The sequence below is a fragment of the Mixophyes fleayi genome, chromosome 4, assembly GCF_038048845.1.
Source record: "Mixophyes fleayi isolate aMixFle1 chromosome 4, aMixFle1.hap1, whole genome shotgun sequence".
In the NCBI taxonomy this organism is placed as follows: Eukaryota; Metazoa; Chordata; class Amphibia; order Anura; family Limnodynastidae; genus Mixophyes; species Mixophyes fleayi.
Window position 1 is genome coordinate 254,985,041 of NC_134405.1, and position 27,028 is coordinate 255,012,068.

Here is a 27,028-nt window from a genome sequence, read left to right on the forward strand (position 1 = left end):
GAAGCTTATATGCAATACCGCAGCTGGTGATAGAAGGCCGTAGCTAAGATAGGAGCGGATAGTCAGAAGCAGGCTGTGGTCAGGGGTCCATAGCAGGGCGAAGGGTCAGGGGCTGGCAACAAGCAGGGAGTTCCAAGGTACAAACCAAAGGTCACGGCCAGGGGAGGGCTCAAATTTCAGCCCTGGGGGCAAGACTCGACTCAGCAGCCTATTTTAAAGGAAAAAAATGCATGCAGCCCAGTGACCCAGCCCAAAGTAGCACACTATAAGACCAGTTGCCCCCCTGCCCAGCCTGCCCCTGGTCACGGCATTCAGAAACAGGCAGAGGGTCACAACTAGAGATGCTCACTGACGCCCGTGTTTTGGTTTTGGATCTGGATTAGCGTTGTGTTTTGGCTTTGCCAAACCGCCCTTGCGTGTTTTGGTTTTGGTTTTGTTTGGTTTTGTTTTGCAATTTTGTTTAAAAATCAATGTTTTTGGGCATAAAATATCCAAGAAACGGGTGGAGGACTAAATTTGGTTAAGTAATGTAATTGTAAAGCTATATAATTATGAAAAAAACAGTTTAATTCCTGGTAGGACGTCATTAATTCTACACACAAACCAGATTGTCTTCCTCTCCATGTATGCATATTGGCAATGCAGCCATCATCTTTGGGTGTATATTACACCCTACACTTACAGTTAAATATCTAAAGAAATGGACAAAGGCAGTTTGGTTTCTGTCTCTCTAGGCCCCCCTCCACTTGTAGAAAATACTAAAAAATTCAGCCGTTATAGACTGTACAATATAAGTTGAAATGGACAAAGGCAGTTTGGTTTCAGTCTCTATTGCCCCCCCCCCTCCACTTGTAGTTAAATAGAAAAGAAGCAGCCTGCATAGACTCACCAATATAAAAAATAAATGGACAAAGGCAGTTTGGTATCTGTCCGCATCAGGCCCCCTCTCCACTAGGAGTAAAATAGAAAACTATTCAGCCATTATAGAGTCTAGAATATAAACAGAAATTGAGAAAGGAAATTTGGTATCTGTCTGCATCATCCTCCTCAACATCATCATTATTGCCCTCATCGTCTATACAAATCTCCCCCTCATCCTCTTCTAATTCCAAAGTGGCATCCTCAATTGGTGTATCACCGGCTACACTCGGGCTGTTAAGGCACACATCAGCAGAACTACTGAAAGGACCCTTATTTATGGGTACACTGTCACTAACAGAATGCTCACAATTACACATACCACTGGTGGATGGACTCTCCACAGGGATTGGTGTCATTTCTGATTCAGAGCATACATTATCCTCTAATGCCTTACTGTTTTCTTGCAGCTCGCCTTTCACATGTAACAGTAGTTGTGCACCCCTTTTAGACTCCAAATTACTTGGTCTTGCTTGCTCACGAGTGACCTTACAAGAAGAAGGCTCAGTAACATTTTTAGATCTGGCAGAAAATAGAGAAAGGCGAAGACCTAATTTTTTCTTTGCCACTGCGTGTGTAGAATGGCATGTTGGCAATTTTTTTTTTTCTTATCGGCACTTTCCTCAGTTACACTTCTTTTTCGCTTCAACACGGTAAAAAAATTTTGGGTGTGTGTTTTTTTTCCTGATTTAAAAAGACTATGTACTTTTACATCGGCTTTACCAGATGACGTACTGGGAACACTACCATCAGGACTGGTGCCAGCACCTGCTTGCTGATTCTGCTCATATGTGGACTGCTTTGAATCCATTGTAATGAGCCCAAAGCACTTGTAGTGCAAAAAATAGTAGAAATACTGCTGACAAATATGACTTTTGACAGCCAGAAAAATTAGTGTAAAACACTGGGGAATATGGGACACCCCAAAGCATTTGTAGTGCAAAATATTGTATTTGATAGATACTGCTGACAAATATGACTTTTTTGTCAGCCAGAAAAATTAGCGTTTCACACTGGGGAATATGGGACACCCTAAAGCACTTGTAGTGCAACAACTTTAAAAATAAGCCTCTTCTATCCTCCTCTCTTCCTGCTCTAACAATTGCTAATAGAATTTGAATTAATAATAGCATTGAATAGATTAGAAATGAAAGAATAATACAAAGAATAAGGTGTACAATTATTGCTCTGTCCCTGCTCTAATACAGCCTGTGACCTAACCCTGCTCGCTCCCTCTGTCAAATCGCGATAGACTGCTGTGGAGGTGGGTATTTATTCTTTTCAAATCTCGCAAAAACAGAGCTCAGAAATACGAATACGTCACAATGACGTTTTGCCTCGATTTCGATACCGAACGGGCGGGAGAGTACCGAGCCTACTCGGCTCGGTACTCGGATAGGCGAAGTTCGGGTGGGTTCGGATCTCTGGAAACCGAGCCCGCCCATCTCTATCTAGTCACAACAGAGGTCCAACAGAAGTTTAGCAGAGTATCCACAGGAACAACAAGGATAGTCACAGAGCAGATCAGCAACAGGACGCTATAACCGGCAGGGAGACTAAGCCCTCCCTGTCATATACTGGCAATGGCTAATCAGGATTCAGGCCAAGGATCAGCCACAGGAGGCTGCCTAATTAATTAGCAAGACAGGAGGTAGCCTGATTACTTACTGTGCCCAATTCTGCAGAGTTGCAGGGAAACGGCACTAATTGACGAAACGTCCCGGCCATTTCCCTGGTGCCACCTGGAACGGAGGAGAGGGAAAGGATGTCCCAGCTGTTGCTATGGCAGCCGGGACACATGGAATCGGAAGGCAGAGCAAACCGTTGCTCGTAACGGTATGGTGTCAAAGGCCAGCACCACAGTCCCAAGAATAGAAGATGCTGCCCTACCCCCATCCCACACTACGTAAGAAGCAGAGGGTGAGGTGCCACTGAGGTGGGGAGGCTGCCTTTTACACCCTTAACTCACACCAACCCCGAGTGGAACACCATTTACTCTTTGCTAGAACTGAAAGATCAAGCTAAGCCCCAATCTGAAGAGCAAGACAGGGATCTCTAGAGTGGCTAATAACTTACTGTTGGGCCTCATAGCAGTTGCATGAGCTGCAGCATTGGTAGTTTCACCCCTGTCTGTATGTATCTACCCTTACACTTTAAACAGTGTTGATGGCACAGTTAATTTTAAGAGGTGATTTGCTACCTTACTACAATAATTTAATTTAGAATAATTTTAGGCAGCAGATTTATGAAGCCAGGGTGTTCCGCTTTTTAAAGCGATGCCAACAATAGAACACCAGATCAAGGAATTAGCACAAGACAGGTATTTTAAACTTGACTTTTGTAGGTAAATTTAGAAACTGCTTTGTGAACTAGAGTACCACATTAGTTATGTTGATTACTGCTCTGGCAGATTTTGTAATCAATCCGACATGCAATCAGCACATTAATATAGTTGCTGATGTGCTACAATAATGTTGACAATTTAATGGGCAGTCAAGCTGCCTGACAGGATTCAGACTTAAAGGAATATTCCCTTCTGATGATCAAACTAAACGAGAAAAAAAAAATATTTTGCTGTATAAAACTTTACAGTTTAAGCTTTACTGATCATTTTAAATGATCTATACAGCAAGCGGGTCAGGAAAAGAAACCTATGTAAGCTATGTAGAATAATGAATCAATTCAATTGCCTATGACAAATAAGACGTTTTTCATCTGCAGTGACATATATATATATATATATATACATATACACGCAAGTGTTAATGGTTTGGGTCTTTATCTCAAACCATCACATACCCTACATGTGCACACAAATTAATGACCAGGTAACAAATAATGGCAAACAACCATTTATTTTTTGGAAAAGCAAAGGTCACAGCTTTATTAACCGATTGCTGAAAATTGGTGGCAAGACAATCAGAGCGTCTGTCAGCTAAAAACAACACTACCAATAAATAAAGGAGGGCTCATTTGCACCCTCCGGTGCCTCCTGGGACACAGAGTCTCTCCACCTCCTCCTTTGGCTCACTTAGGGCCCCCTGGAAAAGTAAGCACCGAATCCCCCTGAAAAGGCAACATCAGCACATACTGCCATTATAATTATGGGGGCAAGGCTTCGTGACCCAACTTCTCCCAAACCCTACAACACCAATGCATTGCTCACCAACCATGGCTCTGTATCGCTAAGCCGTGTCCTCATCTGAAAATAGAAAAAAAGCTAGACAGAGAAACAAAACACATGGTAAAGAAATCAATGTAACCAGTGGATACTGATTCAGGGAAGGGAGGGCAGGGAATCCAAAATGAAGAGGGAGAAGCAGGAAGTCTATAATATTATAATATATATATATATATATATATATATATATATATATATATATATATATATACACACATATATATATATATATATATATATATATATATATATATATATATATATACACACACACACACACACATACATATACATACACACACACATACACATATGCACAGGGAGGAGCTCCACATAGAAAGAGCATAGCTGCCCTGCCTTTGTTAATCTTTGCATGAGGTGGGGTGCTAGTATTAAATAACCCAGCCTTTCTTTTAAGTAGCATATGCCACCTCAGAATACGCCATAATTCAATCATTGTGCACATACGACAAATTCCACTGTACACAGTGAAAAACAGTCTAATTTTCAGTTTGCCAAAAAGGCATGAACTGGGCCAAGGGCATAGCATTGGCAGAGCATGTAATCTGAACACTAGAAGACATTACAGGGAGCCAAACTCATCTTGTTTTACTTTAATAACATAGAGAGGTTCTTTGTTTCTTTGTGCTATATGGACTACATAAAAATAAATATTTAATAGCTGTCACCGAAAAAATAGTGAAAAGGAATTAAAACAAAAATAAGAACTACTGCCTCTTTTTGGAGGGATTAATGCATACATCAAGCAGCAGTGAAGAGTCTTTAGAGGCTGTATATGATAGCCATTCATCTCAACACCCTCCTGCTCAACTTACCTCCCACATGCTGATTATGCCTCCTCTGTTGGCCACGCCATCTGTGTGCTGGTTGCACCCACTCCACCGGCCCACCACTGCAAAACATGGAACCATGGCTCCTTGCTACACCACTGGACTTACCATAAAATCAGGGCCGGAATGGCCATCTGGACTTCTGGCAAATGCCAGAAGGGCCGATGGTTAGATGGGCGGGTCCCGGCATTGCAGTCAGTGCACTACTGTATGGTATAATATATATTTGGGGCACTACTGTATGGCATAATATGATTTGGGGGCACTACTGTGTGGCATAATATAATTTGGAGCACTATTGTGCATAATATGATGTGGGGGCACTATTGTGGCATAATAAGCACTGGGGCACTACTGCATAGCATAATATGATTTGGGGGCTCTATGGTGGCTTAATATCAATTGGGGGCATACACTTAGGCATGAGGGAAGGGGGAGATTGCTAATATAATGTGGGAGGTAGACTTTTAATTTAATGGTGGAGTTTAGGTGGGGGCTAATTATTTCATTGGTGCTATTTTATTTGTGGGGTGATGTGGGTCAATTTAATTTAATAGTGGGGCCTATCAATTTAAGATGGGGTGATTGAACCTTTAATTTAATGCTGGGGTGGTTTGGGGGCTATTAATTGAAAGTGGGGCTGTTTGGGAAAAAAATAACCTATCTTTTAAATGTGAATATGAATTATTTAATGGCAGTGATGGTTGCGGAAATAGTTACATCTATTAAATGTAAATGCTATTTAATTTAATAGGGGTTGTTTGGAGAGAGATAAATAGGTTTATTTATTAAACAGGAACACTATTAATTTACTGTTGGGGTGGTTGGAGGAAAATATGTCTATTTATTAAATGTGTATGTTATTAATTTAATGTCAGGGCTGGTTGGAGGGAAATGGATCTATTTATCAAATGTGAATACTAATATTTTAATGTTGGGGCTGGAGGGAGACCTAATTATAAAACATGGGTTGTATTGATTAAACACCAGGGGGTAAATGTATGAACCTCCGGATTCTTCAACTTCGGCGAGTTCAGCGTCTTCAGCGCTTAAATTTAAAGCGGCGTTGCTTTCCCTTTACAAGGCAGCACCGCTTTAAATTTAAGCGCTAAAGACGCTGAACTCGGCGGAGTTGAAGAATCCGGAGGTTCATACATTACCCCTAGGGCTGTTTGGCGTTTTCTAAGTTTCATGTACTTATTTTTTCCCAAACAGGGCCTCCAGCATTCCAGGATCCAGACAAGCAGTAACTAAAGACACCCGCAGCTACAGGTCGTGAAAGTGACAATAACAGGTAGGAGAGAGCAGGGACAGTCTGTCAACTGTCATGAATCTGGTCAGGAAGTCCCGAATTTTGGTGACTGTCTTGCTTAGTGAGATTTGGTCCTACTACAAGGACAGTTTGGAGGTATGTCCCACTTCACACAGTACTGCTTGTGAAGACAGAGCTGTGTGCACCTAACAGTAGTGCACATAGAATTGCCAATGTATTTGTCTAAAATGATAACCATGTTACATAATAGGGGCCCCCTGTCTTAAATACCCCAGGCCCCCCAAGCTTTAATCCAGCTCTGTTAGCAGGAGAGAGCGGATAGCTGCTTTCAGTCTGTGGATAGGACACAGCTAGCAGAGAAAGCCCAGGAGCTTTGGAAATCTTGTGAGACTAAGAGCTTCTCTGCTCACTCTACAGGAAGTTCCCTCCCTGATGGATGTCAGCAGCACCAGAAGCATAGATAGGTACAGTGGGGTGGGGGTGTCATAATGTAAATGGGTGATGGCGTGATGTAGCTGGGAGGGCATCATAAATGTAATGTTTTATTATAATGTATGTATCAATGCCCCATGTTGCCTACACCCACAACACATGTGGTAATTTCCCTTTTTGCACCGTCGCTGTGCGCTGGCACACAGTTTCTTTCCTACTCATCTATAGAGGGGGGCCCCAAAAGTTCAATGGACTCAGGCCCCAAATTTCTCTTGCCGGTCCTGTACATACCATTGTCAGATACTGGTGCACCCTATTCTGCGCAAAATACATTTGTATCTCACATTTGTATCTCACAGGACACGGCAGTGATACAGAGAGAAGGCCAAGCACAGGGCAGGTAACAGACAGCAAACAGATGATCCACAGAAGCCTATAGTAACACCCTGTAGCTCTCCAGCTGCTGTGGAACTAGACATCTGAGTATACCTGCCAGCCTATTGTGGGGCATTCTGGGACATGTAGTTCCACATAAACTGGAGAGCCACAGGAGGCATAAGGGGGCTGTTCCTCAAGCATACCTCTCTGATTATGATACAATGATCTTTGAAAAAAGTACTGTAATTATTTTTTTTATTATTATTATTATTATTATTATTATTATCTGGAACAGAGGTGGGCCTGTGTACTTTAAATGCCAGGGCTGATTTTTAGTCTCAGTCCGGCCCTGCATAAAATGGACATGTTGTTGCTAGAAGTAAGAGAAGTAGGAGAGAATTAGGTGTGCTTAGAGCAGACTGAGGGGGGTTATTTTACAATCAGGAATATTAGGAAACATGCAGTGTGAGTCAAGGGAAATGACTACTGTGCGGCCTGGTTATTAAAAAAATGATAAGAATCAGACAAGTACAAAAAGGTTTTGTTGCCTCTGAAAAAATATGTCTGCAACAAATTCATGGCTTAAATGTTGTTTATTTTATTATTCACTCTTAGCTACACAAAAAATGAAGAATACCCATATTTAAACAGTTAACCAACAGCACTGATATGACTACATGAGGATGTGAATGATTAAACATTCTCTGTAAAACGCTGCACAATAGACGAAATGAAACATTTTCTATTGCTATTCATCGATGAGAAAATCTTAAATTCCCCAATTTAACAGTAACATTTGGCAGGGACAGTTGAGCGATGCTCTCCTTCCTGACAATATTGGATAGCAGCAGTAAGAGACTCTTACCGCTTCATCAGACAAGCTTTGGTCCATCTGCACATGCGTGAGCTGGCTTTCCGACTTATATATGTGCACTAGAATTCTGGAATAGGGCTACCAGATTCGTTAAACAAATAAAAAGTTTACAAAACACAAACACTGCTTTACTGAAATAAATTCTTTCTTTAGGTATCCCCCCCTGCTACTGCCATCCTGAGATGGCGATGGGACAGCTCCTGTATAAACACATTTCTTCTCCTTCTCCCTTGACACACACACACACACACACCCTGCCTATAGCAATGCATTCTCCACCCCATCCTCCCTGCACATTACTTATCTTCCTCCTGAGACTCAACATCTCACCAGTATACAGACATTCTGGCTGTGAAGCTCATTTATTTTGATTTGCTGCCAGACTGAGCTCAATGACAAATACTGGACCTTAATGCAGGGATGCGAACTAAGAGAGTCTATAATGCATCAGTCACAGCGAGGTAAGGTACAATACGGTACAGATGTAGGGGAATCTGAGGCAGTAATACTGCAGTATTGTAGAGGTCAGGACTGTGGAATCTACTGCATACTTGCCTACTCTCCCGGAATGTCCGGGAGACTCCCAAATTCCGGGTAGGTCTCTCGGACTGCCAGAAAGGCAATTCTTCCGCATCATGCCCACTTTGCTCCTGAATGTCAATTTCATCGTGAGGCGCTGCCAAAATGATGCAATCGACCCACCCTGCCCCCTCCCACCACACTCCCTCCTCCGGGATGTCCCAGTAAACTAAAAGTAGGCAAGTATGATCTACTGCACTGGCTTCTACTCATTAAAAGCTTCTGCAGGAAGCTTCTGTCTACGGAAACATTTACATTACTTTTTGACAAACTGTGCTATTGAGTGCCTGTCACATGGATCGTCCATTGCGCTATTTGCACTTAAACTACCCACATTTCCCTCGTTAGACAATACAGCAACATGAGTAACAGTACAGATAGAGCTTGGCACATAGCAAGATCAGGGTCACCAAATGGTGACATTTATTCAAAAGAAACATGATCTATCTGTCTTATTTTGCCCACCTCCTGTGCTTTTTTGAATTATACATTTTAAACTTTTTGATGGTTGCACTTTTTTCCAATATCACTGAACAATGGGCAATATCAACTTTAGCTGATGAATGAGAATTTCCCTTCTGCATAGGGAAATTGATTCTCTCATTAGGACTCCAAAGGGTCTTCCTATCAAGCCTCAGTCTTCCAGAACAGGGATATCAGAAAACAACTGTATCGCATAAGCAATAAGTCTGTAACACATGATACAGGTAATATGCAAACGTTTCAAGAAATACAGTTTAACAATCAGTGTAAAAACCTATTTAAAATTCATGTTTTCCAAGTGTTTGTGTGCGCATTTCCTTTGGGTGCTCTGGTTTCCCCCCACAGTCCAAAAACATAATAGTAGGTTAAATGGCTTCTGAAAAAAAATGGATCCTAGTGTGGTGAAATTTAAATGATCTATTAATTGTTAAATCTACATTAATCAACACTAAATATTGATCTAAAAATGAAACCTATTTTTAACAACAAAAAAAATCACCACACACAAGAGAAAGAAAAACAAACATGAATTTAAAACAAACACTAAGTACATGAGTTATGTTAGTAAAATATGAAAACATTTTCTATTTGTAACAGATAAATTACATTTGGATTAGGGATTTGTTCTTCTACAGTGAAATCTGGACATACCTGGAGACCAAGAAAGTTATGTACATAGATTATATACCAATATCAATGAACACTCCATGTGCTATTCATAGATACAATTCACAATATTTGCATAATTAAATATAAGTTATACATTTTATATTCCAATACAAAAGCCAAATGAAACAAAAAAACACTGGTAATTAGAAAATATATTATTTCATACTTATATAAGATTTATAAATGGATTAGTCACTTAAAAACATTTGAAATCAAGGTCAATATTTAAGACTGCATAATACATAGTTTTTCCATTTTTAATCCCAAAAACCTATTGTCCTCCATAGTTTCCTGCCATCCATAGCATCTAACATTTTATTTTCTAGCTGACATACTTTAAGCTAACTAGGGTCATATAAATGTGATTCTTTGAAATGTTTGGATATGCTTTATAACTCATATCTCACTCTTAGATTTCCAATATGCTCTTTTATCCTAGTGCTAGGCTATCTATTATTATATTATTATTATTATTATAAATCACATATTTTTTTCCCCACTACATTATTATTTACCTCAATAACACAAAATTCAAGTCATTTTCAGTAAATTTTGACCACCTCGCAGGTCACAATATTATTTTCATACACTTTCAAATAAAGACTGCAGATTTAGAAGACCAAGCCTGCCAGACCTATTATTTGTATTTCAGCAATGACAATTAGCAATGGAGCTCTCCTCTTTGTATGTCACCTATATAACACAGTACAATGTGACTGCAGATTTAGAAGATCAAGCCTGCCAGACCTATTATTTGTATTTCAGCAATGACAATTAGCAATGGAGCTCTCCTGAATGTCACTGGAGACTTTGAAGAACACTGCTACTCCTCCTCTTTCTTTTCTACCTATGACGATACCCAACTGCACTAGAGACTGCCAAGAACTGTGCTACCCCTTCTGTGTCCTTCTGTGAAATGGCGCTGGATTGCAGAGGAGGGCGGTACTTATAGAATCCAAAGCTCGCGAGATTCAATGATGTAACGATGACGTTTTGCCTCGTTTTCAATTCTGAGGGTGCGCGAAAGTACTCGGATCTGCTAAGTGCGGGTGTGTTTGGTTCTCGGGAAACCGAGCCTGAGCATATCTATTATAAATATATGATATCAGTATTATATAGTATACATATCTCCTCTTTCACCTAAGAAAGGTTGCTGGGGGAGTAGGAAAGATAACCAAATGAGATGCTGGTAATTAGGAACTATAAGAATCATCACTTGGATAATACAAATGCTCCTTGGCTTCTCCCCTCTCTGAGTATATCTAATAGAGAAGATATCTTGAATACACAGAATTTCTGCAACCTCCTGTAAAAGATTTTATTTGTTGCAGTTTTAGTCCAATTAAGTTCTGCACATATTGCTAGTAGCAAAATACAGTTAATTAATAAGTTTGACCAACCAGCTTTAGGCCAGACTTCCAGATTAGCTATGGTGTCTCTTAGGCAGTACAAATGTAAAACTCTGCAGTAGCTGGACTTGCTTGGATGATGTACAACCAGATGGCAGCTTTACGACCGATGCCTTTTAGGTAATATATTATTTTTTGTGCCAGCTCTGAATCAGCAAAAATGCAAGATTATTATAAAAAAAAAATATGAAATTGCCAAATGTAAAAGACAGCAAGCTGAGCATTTATGATTAAAATAACTGAACAGAGATATTTTACTCACAGGAAACAGAAATCATAGAAGAGAACACCTCGCCAACAAGATCTTGCGAACTAAAAAGCAAATTAAAAAAAGCTTTTTAAAAAAATAAGAAATACCGGCATTGTGCTCTTGCACTTATTGTTGCTTTTAATAACATTTTCTTTTTTTTTTGAGCATTGGATAGCTATATCAATGTGCTTTAGGTGAAGGGCACCATCCTTGCATAACCAATGCAATCATGTATCATAATAAATACAGAACCATGTTTAATATCAGTAGAGCAGGCCTTCCACTGCAAGCCTGCTGGTGGCACCTTTAAGTAAAATGAACGCCCACTTTGCATACTCCAGTATTGCCATTGAATTAAATTTTTTTCTACTGCCCTGCATGATGCATCTGTTCTGGAATCTCTGCAGTGTATGAATATTACAGGACTTCCATGCATTAGGTGAACCTAAGGCACCAAGGTTTTAGGGGACCCCGAGAATACACTATATGAGTGATATAATTCATTCATTGTTGTTATTTTCCAGGTGGCGCACCCACACTGAGAGTAGACTAGTGTGACATGGAGGGGCAGCAGCCAGAAGCTTCTTACCTGTGAAGCTGCCAACTGCTCCTCCTTTTTAGAGTATAATTCTAACTAAATAAGAAGCTCACAGAACAGTAACTTCGACAAGCAAGCTGACAGGAGATAGGATCTCTTGAATGAAACCTTTAGACGAAGCAGCATTTCCCGCTTGGAAACACTTTTAACAGGCCTCTATACAAACAATCTGTCAGTGCGAGATGGTACGGACTCCGAGGCGAAAATGGTCTTCACCAGGGATGATGGGCTTTGCGGTGGGCCACCCCACAGGCTGTTGTTCTTGTTTAATTTATTCTTATTATTTATCTCTTCATAGTTATTTATTACTATTTATTTATCACTTATACATTGATCATTACTTCTAATATTATCTTATATATTATTCACTTCTAGCGATTCATATAGGCAGGGCTGTCATCAGAAATTGTGGGGCCAAGTACAAATTAAACAGGCAGCCCCCCCCCCTCCCCAACCCCTCACCACCCACTCCTCCACTTACCCCCACTCCAGTGGATAGCTTATATTTCTGGTGGAAAATTTAAAAGTGCCCAAATTCCTGTCAACCCACCCTATAGCATATCCAGGGTCCCTCATAGGATAAAAGAGAAAATGGTTTAAGATTCTTTTACAGATTAGTTGACCATCTTCTCACTTTACTGGATGCAAAATCTTGTATTAAGTCTTTAAAATAAATTTCAGTTTATACCTCTCGCAGTCACAATTTTCCACACCCAAAATTTTTGCACCTCCTTCTGCCCCCCTAAAGATCAGCACCCTAGGCTGCAGCCTAGTCAGCCTATTGCATAATCAGGTCCTGATTATCTTAGAGCAATTGCACAATGACAATGTAGAAATACAATGAACAATCGGGAAGTCAATAAATGTCACTTTCTATAAACTCTAAAATATTGTGAATGGGAATATTAAATGATAGTATATTGAAAGCATTATTTTACACATGTTTTGGCTTTCTGTATACACTTGAAACAGGCAAGAAAATCTTGCTGAAAATGGCTTTAGACAAAGAAAGGACATTAAGAGGTGAAGATCATGTGAACTAGTTGAGGATATCAAGAAAATAAAATTCTGCTTGTTATCCACTCCAGTTAGATTGAGGTAGTCACATAAGGTAGCTGATTTCAAGAGGAATCTAACTGCAAAAGATCACAAACCCTAACAATACAAGTTCTGTATATAAAAGATAATAATATATGAGTAAAAAAATCATACCTTTACAGAACTTGCAATATTTCACATTGTATTTACATTTCCTATGCAGCACAGTACAAGCTATTGTTATCTGTTATCAGCCATTTCAGAGAAAAAGAGGGTGACTGCAGAGTCCTTCAGTCAGATTATTGATAGGAAATTTATCTATGAAAAGCATTATCCCCCTACTATCACAACTGTCCCAAATATCTTCTGGTCTGGTACACACCTGACACACTTCTACTAATAATATTCATTAAGTGTTCATTTAACAGTTATGTCTGTGTTGGATTGCACTTTAAACAATGTGCAAATTAGATCATTAGCCTGTGCCGCTATGATGTGCACTGCCCTCTCTCTGGACACACGACACACCACACACACACACACATATAGCCCCTCCCCCCTCTGGACACACCACACATACATATAGGGCCCCCCCTCTGGACACCCCCCACACACATACACACATATAAGGCCCCTCCTCTGGACACTCACCACACACATACATATAGGGCCCCCCCTCTGGACACCCACCACACACATACATACATATAGGGCCCCTTCTCTGGACACACCACACACAAATATAGGGCCCCCTCACTGGACACCCCCCACACACATACATATAGGGCCCCTTCTCTGGACACACCACACACACACATATAGCCCCTACCCCCTCTGGACACACCACACATACATATAGGGCCCCCCCTCTGGACACCCACCACACACATACATATAGGGCCCCTTCTCTGGACACACCACACACATACATATAGAGCCCCCCCTCTGGACACCCCCACACACATAAATATAGGGTCCCCCTCTGGACACCCACCACACACATACATATAGGGCCCCCCCATTGGACACCCCCACACACATAAATATAGGGTCCCCCTCTGGACACCCACCACACACATACATATAGGGCCCCCCCTCTGGACACCCCCACACACATAAATATAGGGTCCCCCTCTGGACACCCCCACACACATACATATAGGGCCCCTCCTCTGGACACCCCCACACACACACATATAGGGCCCCCCCTCTGGACACCCCCACACACATACATATAGGGCCCCCCTCTGGACACCCACCACACACATACATATAGGGCCCCCCTCTGGACACACCACACACACACATACATATAGCCTCTTCAGTCTTCACTCTTCAGATCCTCTTAAGTCTATCCTCAATGCTGCTGCCCGCCTCATTTTTCTTTCCCGCCGCTCTATCTCTGCGGTCTCCCTCCAACAGTCACTACATTGGCTCCCCATACCCTACAGAATTAAATTTAAACTCCTCACCCTCACCTTTAAAGCTCTTAGTCAATCTTCCCCTCCCTACATCTCCAATCTCATCTCTACCTACACTCCTACCCGCCCCCTCCGCTCTGCCTCTGACCGCCGCCTCACTACTTCACTGATCACCTCCTCTCACTCTCGTCTTCAGGACTTTGCCCGGGCTGCTCCCCTGCTGTGGAACAATCTTCCACGTTCCATCAGGTTAGCATCTACTCTCAAAGGCTTCAAGCGTGCCCTTAAGACTCATTTCTTTATTCAAGTCTATCAGTCCTCCTAACTCTCTTGTGCTGGCTCTCTCCCCTAGTTAGTACCACCCTTTTTTGTGTCTCCCCCTTCCCTTTAGGTTGTTAGCTCTCATGAGCAGGGCCCTCTTTCCTTGTGTGCTCCTTCTACTGTTCCTTCACCCTCTGTACCTCTTGGTCTGCTTCGCTAGCCCTGTTTTACCTGTTTTATTAAGCTTGGGCCTTCTTCCTGCTGATTTCTACCATCCCTTTCACTATCTGTCAGATATAATCTGATTTGCTTTACCCATGTACCTGTGTTTATATATATTTGTGTATCATGTTGTGTCTTGGTTCTGTTTTCTGTATATGTAATGTACGGCGCTGCGGACCCTTTGTGGCGCCTTATAAGTCAAAGATAATAATAATAATAATAATAATAATAATAATAATATAGGGCCCCCCATCTGGACACCCACCACACACATACATATAGGGCCCCTTCTCTGGACACACCACACACACACATATAGGGCCCCCCATCTGGACACACCACACACACACATATAGGGCCTCTCCTCTGGACACCCACCACACACATACATATAGGGCCCCCCCCTCTGGACACCTACCACACACATACATATAGGGCCCCTTCTCTGGACACACCACACACACATATAGGGCCCCCCATCTGGACACACCACACACACACACATATAGGGCCCCCCATCTGGACACACCACACACACATATAGGGCCCCTCCTCTGGACACCCACCACACACATACATATATGGCCCCATCTCTGGACACACCCCACACACATATAGCCCCACCCCCCTCTGGACACCCACCACACACATACATATAGGGCCCCCCCTCTGAACACCCACCAAACACATACATATAGGGCCCCTTCTCTGGACACACCACACACACATATAGGGCCCCCCCTCTGGACACACCACACACACACACATATAGGGCCCCCCATCTGGACACACCACACACACATATAGGGCCTCTCCTCTGGACACCTACCACACACATACATATAGGGCCCCCCCTCTGGACACCCACCACACACATACATATAGGGCCCCTTCTCTGGACACACCACACACACATATAGGGCCCCCCCTCTGGACACACCCCACACACATACATATAGGGCCCCTTCTCTGGACACACCACACACACATATAGGGCCCCCCCTCTGGACACACCACACACACACACACACACACATATAGCCCCACCCCCCTCTGGACACCCACCACACATATACATATAGGGCCCCCCCTCTGAACACCCACCAAACACATACATATAGGGCCCCTTCTCTGGACACACCACACACACATATAGGGCCCCCCCTCTGGACACACCACACACACACATGCATATAGGGCCCCCATCTGGACACACCACACACACACATATGGGGCCCCTCCTCTGGACACCCACCACACACACATACATATAGGGCCCCATCTCTGGACACACCCCACACACATATAGGGCCCCCCTCTGGACACACCACACACACACACATATAGGGCCCCTCCTCTGGACACCCACCACACACATACATATAGGGCCCCCCCTCTGGACAGCCCCCACACACATACATATAAGGCCCCCTCTCTGGACACACCACACACACACACATATAGGGCCCCTCCTCTGGACACCCACCACACACATACATATAGGGCCCCTCCTCTGGACACCCACCACACACATACATATAGGGCCCCTTCTCTGGACACACCACACACATATATAGGGCCCCCCCTCTGGACACCCCACACACACACATACATATAGGGCCCCTTCTCTGGACACACCACACACACACACACACACACACACACACACACATATAGGGCCCCTCCTCTGGACACCCACCACACACATACATATAGGGCCCCCCATCTGGACACACAACACACACACACATATAGGGCCCCTCCTCTGGACACACCCACCCTCCCCATCATATTACCCTCTTCTTTTTACCTTTTTCTCAATGACAGCACAAGAACATGAAGATCCCCAGCACGCTGTACCATGTGACTGCTGCAGTCACATGACTTGTGATGTCACACTCTGACTGGGATCTCGCTACTATCTTATGGAGATGTGGTGCAAGCAGCCGGTCCCTGCAGGGGCTGTCATATTGTATAGTACTCACTCATTCATAGAATATTGCAATACAGCCTGTAGTACAATATTCTATAAATGGATGATGTGGCTGTAGTGAGTATTATGCAATGTGACAGCCCCTGCAGGGACAGGCTGTGTGCATCGCACTCCCTCTAGACCATCAAGAGTAAAAAAAAAAACTGGTCTGCAGTGCAGCCGTGTTCATGGTGAGCCCGGGCCCCATACATTAGTACCCCGCCCCAGCGGCGCACGGAGGACCAACCCAAAAAAACCCCCAGAGGGAGCAGCTCAGTTTCGCCAGCGCTGTCCTATACAGCAGCCGCGGCGCTGTCTAAGAAGCATCTGCGGCGGTGCTGTATACAATACAGCACCGCCGCGGATGCTTCTTTGACAGCGCCGAGGCTGCTGTATAGAACAGTGGCCACTCAGTTAGCGCAGGGGGGGTTTCTAGAGACTCAGAAACCCCCCCTGCGTGCGCCACTGCGCCCCCGTACCACCGAAAGCGGCCCTGCATATAGGATTATAAAATGGTCTTAAATGTTTGTAGATTTGATTGATCCTCTTCTGAATACCATCCTGTCCAATGGAAAACACCCTCCAAAACTTCATCACTGAAACAGGAAAAGAGAGGAGAGGACCAACCTTAGCTTGCCAAAATGAGAGAGAAAAAAAACAAACATTTGGGTTAGGTAAAAATTAATTCTGAGTCACCAATAATGTCTTGTGATTAATGTCAACAGGACCAGAAATTGTGAAGTTATGAGCCCAAGTGAGAAGCCTAGGATGAATGTTCTCCCCGTGTTTGAGTGGGTTTCCACAGCACATACACATTTTAGTATTTTTAGGACAAGGGAGATGAATGAGAATTAAGTTGTATTGGGGAAAGAAGAGTGCCCAGGGGTCTGTCAAAGATTAATCTGGAGATATGTATAGTCTGGGAAAATACAAATGGGGTTAGTGTGACACCATATTTAATTTACAAAATAATTATTTATTGATCTTTAGTCTGAAGAATTCTTCCAAACTGAGTTTCATTCATTGGTGTCACATCAAGCATATAATGTTTTGTAAATTTGAATATTAGACTTTCCTGCTGCTTTCTAAATTTAACTTGACAATACTTGTGCCCTTTGAGCCCAATAAGTTACTCTCATTAAATATATATTTACAATGTCAGGAACCGCCAGACCATTTCTCCTCATATGCCTGTTTGCTGACCTCATGAAACAATCTTGCAAGGGTATATATTGATAGTGGATACCTCCTGTCTTGATCCAGAAGTAAATAAATAAAACTGATACTTTTGCAGTTTGTTTGTTCTTTGAAGATATATGAAGATTGCTCTCACCTGTATGTAGATGCTCCTCCTCTTTATCCTCCGCTTGTGAGCAAAATACTGGTAATGTAATTTCATGATTTATATAAAAAACAGATACTAGATAAGAAACATCCGGGGTGGTTGCCGGAGGGAGGTCTAAATGGGTTCACACACTGCTTGACTTTCCATATCCCTTTTTACCAGACAGGACTCCAATATTCCAGGATCCAGACAAGCAGCAACTGAGTTTAAGAGACCAGCACACGCAGGTAGTAAAAACTACAAGAACAGGTAGGAGAGCGCAGCATAGTCTGCCAAGTATCCTGATTCTGCTGGGACAGTCCTGATTTCTTTCTTTTTTTTTGACTATCCCACTCAGCCAGGTGTTAGCTCTTTCATAATAACTTAACTTCTGGTACCTTTATGTTTATTTATGAATATAACCACTGACTGGTTGTCCGAGAACATCTTGAGATGAACATAGTGTAAGAAAAGTTGAAAATGCATAATTGCTTTCCAAACTAGTTGCATTACTAGGATATTTATATGCAGCTCGCTTTTATCTTGACTCCAGGTACCTTATACCACCGGCGAGTTCAAATCTGTCCACCAACTTTAGGTACTGGAAGATATTCTGGTTCTGAGATGGGTGTTGCTTGGATTCTCCTTATGGGTTCCATCCACCAATTGAGACATTATCTGACAATCTGTTTGATTTTCTGATCCAGAGACTCCTATCTGTGATCCCATCATGTGAGTAATTCTAGTTGCACAGTTCTTATGTGCTATTTTGCCTATGGTATAACTCCTATTATGGATGCATACATACCTACAACAAGGAGAAAATCTCTTATTGAAGGATTTGGTCGACCTAGAAGCAACACTATTTTGTCAATTATTTCCTTTGAGATAGTCACTTTGTCCTCTGTTGTGTATATGAAAGACTAGTAACTATAATTGCAGTGATGCTATCAGATGACTTATCTCTTCTGATGATCCATTGGTAATTATGTAAGAAAGTGATAATTTTGTCAGTTCTTTGAAATATTACTGATGATCTTCCTGCTTCCAAATTATCATCCAGACCATGATCCCTCACTTTCTTAGTTACACCATTAGTATCACCAACACTTTGATGAATGTTCTTGGGAATGTTGAGAGGCTGAATGGTAGGGACGAAAATTGAAAGTGGCGATCTAGAACACATCATGCTGGGATGCTATTGGGATATATAGATAGGCATCTTGCAAATCTATGGCTGTTAGAAAATCAGGGCCATCTTAACAACATTATGGGCCCCCGGGCAAAGCAGTGCACCGGGGCCCCTAGATATAGATATAGATATATAGATGTATACAGATACAGATATAGATATAGATATAGATATAGAGAGATAGAGATAGATAGATGTACTTGCTCAGTGACCCTTGTAGGTTTTTTTGCAGGTTTTATTCTTTTGCAGGATTATTTATTCTCATTAAGAGCCGTGCCTATGGGGCCCCCGGCCCCGGGCAGCTGCCCATCGTGCCCAATGGAAAAGATGGCCCTGTAGAAAATATCTGTGTGAAATTACTCATTTCCCAGAAGTGGCTGTGCTTAATGCTTGTTTTTGCACTGGAGAGAGCAGGATCCTATACTGAAATCTCTCTAGATTCTATATTGTAACCTGGGGCTACAATGTCCCTTACTCACTGATACTAGGTAGTTCGGATCCAATTCTGTATAAAATTGGATATCATACCCCCTACCACAGTCTCTTGGAGCAGAGTCCACTCAGAGTCATTGGTTATTAATCTTCTTTCTTTGTCCCTAGGACTACAAAAGTTCACACACACTAATATTTGATCTCACATGTTACATGAATTTACTAACACTTTGATGAGCACACAAGTCCTGCTTAGTTGCAAAACTTGTTTTCATCTAGTCCACTGAGTCTAAATTTCTCAGGTGGCTGTCCTGTATCCTTCATAATGTGAGGTACAATCCAAACACACGAGGCTTTGAATAGTTAGTAGGTTAATGTTTATCACAAGCTCCACAAATCCTATAACATGTCTGCAGACCTTTTTCTTTCCCACAAGCTCCATAAAAGGTACTAAAAGAATAAAAAATAAACTAACTCTCTCATTTAAAAAAAATCAAAACCATATAAAAAACACAATAACTAATGGGGCTTACTTTGGTTCCATACTTTTTAGTCGCCTTTTTCGGGTGGACTCCTGGTCTATTCCTTTTTGACACACAACAGGCGTTGAGGTCGAAATTCAAATTTACTGCCATGTAATCCGGTGTAAAACCCAGAGGTATGTACTGTGTGTTTTTCATGATGCACTGGCCACGTCTCACATACAGCCTCAGTTTAATATCCGTAAGACTGCAACTGCCCCTCTTATCAATGGAGTAATGTGGCAGCCCAGAGAGGGGAAAGGCAGGGTACCCCCTCCCCTGGGTAGCAACGACTATGGCCCAACACCTAGGCACTCTGGATCCAGGCATGCAGGCAAGTCCCCATGAGAAAAAAAAATGACAAATATACTACTACACACTCTGCCTAGTCAGCTGGGCAAGACAGGGGGAAAAAAGGGGAGGAGTCACATTATATTAGCTCAAGTAATTTATTTCCTTTCTATGCTCCGCAGAGTAGAGTATTAACCCATTTGTCAGGGTTGCCAGGGAATTCGTAGAGGAAAAGGTATTAATTCGAGAAGCATGGGTAATGCCTATGCTGTCATGGTCTGGTTAACATGGACAAATATTTACAAATATAATAATTTAAAAATCTATTTAAAATAAAATATATGCTTCCTAAAATCACAACCTTGTCTAATTGCATCATAAAAAAAAGATAAAATGATTGGCTCTAACTTTTGTCTATGCATTGTTTGTACTGACATTGTGGCCACTAGTAGAAATGTTCCCTGTGAAACAAATCCCTAGTCATGAAAAGTAGTACTTTTCATTATAACTAACAAATGAATGTCAAGTAATGTGGATAAAAAATGTGCCCTGAACAGCAGAAAGTATGCGAACCGTTAACTCTTCCCTTAATAAATGTTCCATTCTTTTGAATTTCCAAAGCAATTTTGAACATTAAAAAGTAATGGTCTGTGACCTCGCATTTCGTACAATTGAATGCTGCAGCTAGTCCAGCTGTTAAGAGACTCCACAGACAACAGGATATTTTAGCAGCATCTCTATAGATGAATATGACGGGCATTACTGGTTCAGTACATTTTAGACTACAATGTATTTGATTTGTCAGGACATGAGATGCAGTTTCGCATATAGAGATAGAAAATTCATGCCGTCTTCGCATACTGGCATTAACGTTTGCTCACACTATGAAGTAAAACAACACACAAACAAATCAAAACACATCAGAACCCATACCTTTGTAATGGACAGATGGGTTATATACAGTGGCGGAACTAAGAGGGGAGGGGGGTTGAATACAGTCTTAAATGAAAAATAACTTTCTGACTAAATGGTCTTGTCCTAATATACAAGGAAATGTAAGACACTGTTATTATGTTTCGGCACCAGGGCCAGTGCTAGGGTTCTTGGCGCCCTAGGCAAAATTTTCGCCGCCCCCCCTCCCCCCAAACACACTAAATAAATAAATAAATAATTAGATTACCTTTTTTTTCTCTAGCTGCTCCTCGCCTTCTTCATACAGGAGGCGGAGCGATGCATGCTGGGAGGGGAGGGGGGCGTCGGGAAGAACTTTATTCACACTGTCTGTCAGTGATCATGTGTGAGGAGATGCGCCGCGGACACTGAAAAACAGCGGCGGCATTTCTCTCCCGAGCCGCTGACTAGAGTAGAAAATCTAGTCAGCAGCGCCCTGCAGGTCCCGGCGCCCTAGGCAACTGCCTAAGGTTGCCTAATGGGAGCGCCGGGCCTGTTCGGCACCAACGTAGTGCCTGAGCTGGGGCCATCAATGATTTTACCCCCACCACCACACACGCTCTCCCCTTTTCTGCTATCGTACCTGGAACCATGGGACGTGCGACAGTTTGGAAGGCAGATAGGGTAGATTGCAGCAATTGTTAAGCCACTAATAAGAATGTACTTTTTGACCTTTGCTTCATAACAATAATATTTTTTTTTAAAACTTTTACATAATGACTTGAAATTTCCATTACAAGTAAGCTTTTATTCATATTAGTACCTGCTCTAGTATAGCTTATAATCTCAATTTTTCACACACTAACATTAACCCAGTTTGTGTATGACTCAACAACCCTGCTATGTATGGGGTAAAAGACATGCAGCATTGGAAGAGGCTGGACAGCAGCATAAATTTTAGGTATGGGCTCAGACAAGTTGGATACTAACACAATGTTTTAGGCCGTTGGACTCCAGAGGCCGCACGGAGGCCACCTAAAGTCTCTCTTAATTCACCTTTGCTTTTATTTTATTTCTTCTTCACTCATTCATGTATGCCAATGAGTGGGGGGAAAATTTGTTTGCAGTCCGCGGCTGCACGGTTATTAAAGTTAGAGAAAATAAAAAGAAAAAAAAGGCTGGCCGCTCCTCTCCTTGTTGGGGCTGTGCAGGCTATTGCTACAGAGCACGCCCCCTAACTCAACAGCCCCTAAATTTTTACTGGTGGCCTCTAACTCCTTCCTGGTGGCCCTTCCTCACATGCCGTGGCAGGATCATCTTCCACTAGACTGCTGTGTGTCAGCAGCATCACAGAAGATGAATCAGATCCTCAACAGGTAAGTGGTTGTGAAGTGGTTGTACATCAGCAACAGGGAGGGGGGAGAGGAACGAGGAAAATTGAGGAAAATAACTGTTGTGAACAAGGGTGATGATTGGGTTTTGATTATGAGTGTGAAGGAATTAATGGACCCCTAATGGAGGTAATTATGGTGAGGGAGGTAATGAGGGGGTTAATTAATATGAACTAAATTAATTGATGATGTAGGGGTTAATTAATAATGTGGATGAGGGCGTTTATTATAATCGGGTTACTGATGTTGAATGGGGTTGCTGAAATAGTTAATGATTTTGAAAAGGAGTTAATTAATGATGATGAGGATGATATTGTAAGGTGCTCACTAGCATGTTGTCTGTATTGTATGATGCTCACTAGCATGTTGTCTGTATTATCTGGCGCCCACTAGCACGCTGTCTGTATTGTGTGGCACTCACTAGCATGCTGTCTGTATTGTATGATGCTCACTAGCATGTCTGTATTGTATGATGCTCACTAGCATGCTGCCTGTATTGTATGGCACTCACTAGCATGCTGTCTGTATTGTATGGCACTCACTAGCATGCTGCCTGTATTGCCTGGCGCTCACTAGCATGCTGTCTGTATTGTATGATGCTCACTAGCATGCTGTCTGTATTGTATGGCTCTCACTAGCATGTTGTCTGTATTGTATGGCTCTCACTAGCACGCTGTCTGTATTGCCTGGCGCTCACTAGCATGCTGTCTGTATTGCCTGGCGCTCACTAGCATGCTGTCTGTATTGTATGATGCTTACTAGCATGCTGTCTGTATTGTATGATGCTCACTAGCATGTTGTCTGTATTGTATGATGCTCACTAGCATGTTGTCTGTATTGTATGATGCTCACTAGCATGTCTGTATTGTATGATGCTCACTAGCATGTTGTCTGTATTGTATGATGCTCAATAGCATGCTGTCTGTATTGTATGATGCTCACTAGCATGTTGTCTGTATTGTATGATGCTCACTAGCATGTTGTCTGTATTGTATGATGCTCACTAGCTTGCTGTCTATATTGTATGGTGGTCATTACCATACATTCTGTATTGTACTTCTATTACTAATACTGGGCAAATTATCATTCAAAGCAATATTATACCTGGTTTGTCTTGCAATACATTTTGCATGGGCGTATATTTGTTTAAGTCACACAGAAAAAGCATTTGGGGAATTACTGATGCTAGTGTTTACAAGTAATCACAGTTAACCATACAGGTAGACAGAGGCAATGTGATTTTTCCTATTTTTTGTTTTGTTTTTTGTTATACCACTAGGTGGAATTTAGAATCAGTGGGAGATTTACAGGGATGAGGTCCCAGTTGGAATAATCCATATAATAGTAGTCAGGCTTCATCTTCATACAATAGGAAGGACTTCGGAGACACAACTACTATCACGTTAATGCTAACCCTGGGAACCTCCTGCTGCTGGATTAAACTGCACCGCTAAATGTAACCGATGCCTGTACTCCATCCACTGGTGTGCCCTCTACGTGTTGCATTTGCTTTACCTACCACCGATGTGGCAAGGGTTAACAATTTGCTAACCCCACCCACATTTGTGTTTACCCCACCTACCATTGACTTGGTCCCGCCTACATGAGGCCACTTTAAGGTTTTTTTCCAGTGCCACTTTAAGTTCCCAATCTGCCCCTGTAAGGGCATATAGGAACAGAGAAAGTAAACAGATAAGGGGAAGATAAAGAGTAACATGGAAGATATAAGGGAGATATTTTGTAAAGTTTTATTATTATAGAGATATGAGGGAAAATATAAGTACACAAAGGAGACATTAGGGAGAGGTGGAGGGACACAGAGGAAAGGTAAATGGACACAGGGTGGATAATTTTGCTGCATGTATTATACTATATAGTGATAAAATGCATCTAAAATTAATTTCACTCTATTAAAACCCCTAAACCTAGGTGGCCCTCAGCTGTTCATTTCAAAATTAATGTTCCATACCAGCACTTCTAAGTTTCAAATGCAACCACTGGGGCAGGCTACAGTGGCGTACTACTATGGTTTGGAGTTTCTCATTAGAATTACATTTAACGGAAATGTCCAAAACAGAATATTTTTCAGTGGAATATGTTATGGTGTAACTTCATTCATTCAATCGTGCAATTAAATCGAACATCACTTGCGAAAATAATTACAGCTTATTGCATTCTAGTGTCCTGAGGTCTTTCACAAAGATAGCAACAAAAACATGTTGATTGTGGAAAGTTAGACTCATCAAGTGCCATCATACGTAACTGGGAGATCTCTGCCTTCCATGAAATGGCAATAACATCAACTGATTATCTCAACAGAGAGATGCAATAAATTCAGCTAAAGGTTACTAAACAAGTTTCTAAAAATACAATTGGAATACATACAGGTCATTTACATTTTTTGTCAAGATCAAACTTGCATCTCTGAATTTAAATATGAAAGGTTTGTATCAACTTACTGTCATGGGCTGATTATAGTCCACTGTATACCATAGATCTAAAAGTTAAGGTATAGACTTACTAAGATTTGCGTTTGGAGGCGGTCTGCACTTGCCGCACTTTGCCTGAGATTTCTTGCAGTTTAATGCTCCAAACCACTGCACTTACTACAGGGCGGTTTGAGATTTGAAATCGGCGTCTGTTTACTCAAAACTGCCAGAAAAAAAAAAAAAGAGAGGAGTCAGCTGTTCTTTAAACCTGCTTCTGATAGGCTTAATAGCTCAAACATGCTGTTTGAGTTAACCTTCTGCCATTCATAGCATAAGAGGAGGTTCCACTGGCTTATGCATTATTGTGGAAATCTTTATTTATGTGAACAAAATGAATATATAATTAATTTATTTGGGCACATTTTAATTTTCATTATATAAAGGGGGCAATATTATTGTATTATATTATGGGGCAAGAATACTTGATTGCTAACAAGGCAATAATAATTAATGATGGGGGCAACATTTATTTTCTACACATGTGATACTACATTGTTCTTGGGGTCCCTTTACCACGAATGGATATCTGGAAATTAGAAAAAGTGAAATGGGGTGCATATCTGGGTTGGGGCGATAGGTCAGGAAGGATAAAGTTTGCAGCTGCCTCACTGGAAAACTATGGGGATCTGGGCAGGATTTGAGGCCCTCTACTAAAGCCTGACTGTCACATTCTTACCCTAGTGCACATCAAACTGGAAGGAAGCTGGAAATAAATGATCATTGCTAAAAACTGGTAATATATGCACATGTGCATGTGTGAAAATGGACTTCTAACACATGTGAGGTTAAAACAATATGCTGAGGTATGTGTATGATAAAAACTGAGGCATATAGTGTGCAAGGGGTTCACAGATAAAAGGTGGAATCTGGAGTTTAAGGGGTTAAAAACTGGTGCGGGACATATTTTGCAAACCTGACAAAAACAGAAAAAAGAAGGTGTTATTATGGAACTATTGGCATAGAGATAAGTGGGCACCAAAACACATGTTTGCTCCCGCCCCTCCCGCTGCCTAGTTCTGCCATTGAGTGGCATACAGAGCCTGATTAAGGGTTAAGGCCACCCTAACATAAGGCACTCAAAATGCCCCCCTCATCTACCATGCCAGGCTAATAGGTGGTAGGTAAAAATGAACTCATTCTCAATTTAAAATCTAGCTTCTTTCACCCCCACTAATGTTTACATTTGGTCATTTTCAAATCTCAATTAATTTTCATTTAAATCAGAACTGTCTAGCAAAACAGAGGCGTGAATGAGCGCTACTGAGGGTGAAGACGTTCTTCTTGCACTTTTCTTTTTACTTTGGAGGACAACTATTCTCTTCTATTTTAAAATTAATTTCAGTTTATGCCTCTGTCACAATTTTGCTCCCCCTCAAAAGCAACCCTATTGGATAATCAGGCCCTGGTGGCATATACAAATGGGTAAAGCCACTAGCATATAAGTTATTGAAGTCTCGAAGTAAAGTATAGCACTTAAAACAAAATGCAGTAACCAAACAAGGTAATTAAATTTAACATACTATTTCACTTGATCGTTTGTATCATTTAACGCCCCATTAAAGGCTGCTGGTTGGGCCTCTCTGCAAAGCCAGGAATAATATTGACCCTGAGCTCATAGTGCTGAAGATACTTGTACCAGACTATAGAGTTCTTGAGCAAATTCATTTTTATCTGTTGCGTTAGAAACA

General features: G+C 41.8%; 1 protein-coding gene across 2 annotated transcripts in view; it reads right to left on the reverse strand.

Annotated features, from left to right (window-relative positions):
• STK32A (serine/threonine kinase 32A) overlaps positions 1-27,028 on the reverse strand; it is a 204,781-nt gene that overhangs the window by 171,545 nt on the left and 6,208 nt on the right. Inside the window, exon 3 of one of the 2 annotated variants that reach the window (XM_075209655.1) lies at positions 11,310-11,359. The exons of the other annotated variant lie outside the window; for it this stretch is intronic. Within the exon in view, the coding sequence (XP_075065756.1) occupies positions 11,310-11,325 (16 nt within the window). The 5' untranslated portion in view covers positions 11,326-11,359. The remainder of the gene's footprint in view (positions 1-11,309; positions 11,360-27,028) is intronic. 2 annotated transcript variants of the gene reach the window in all.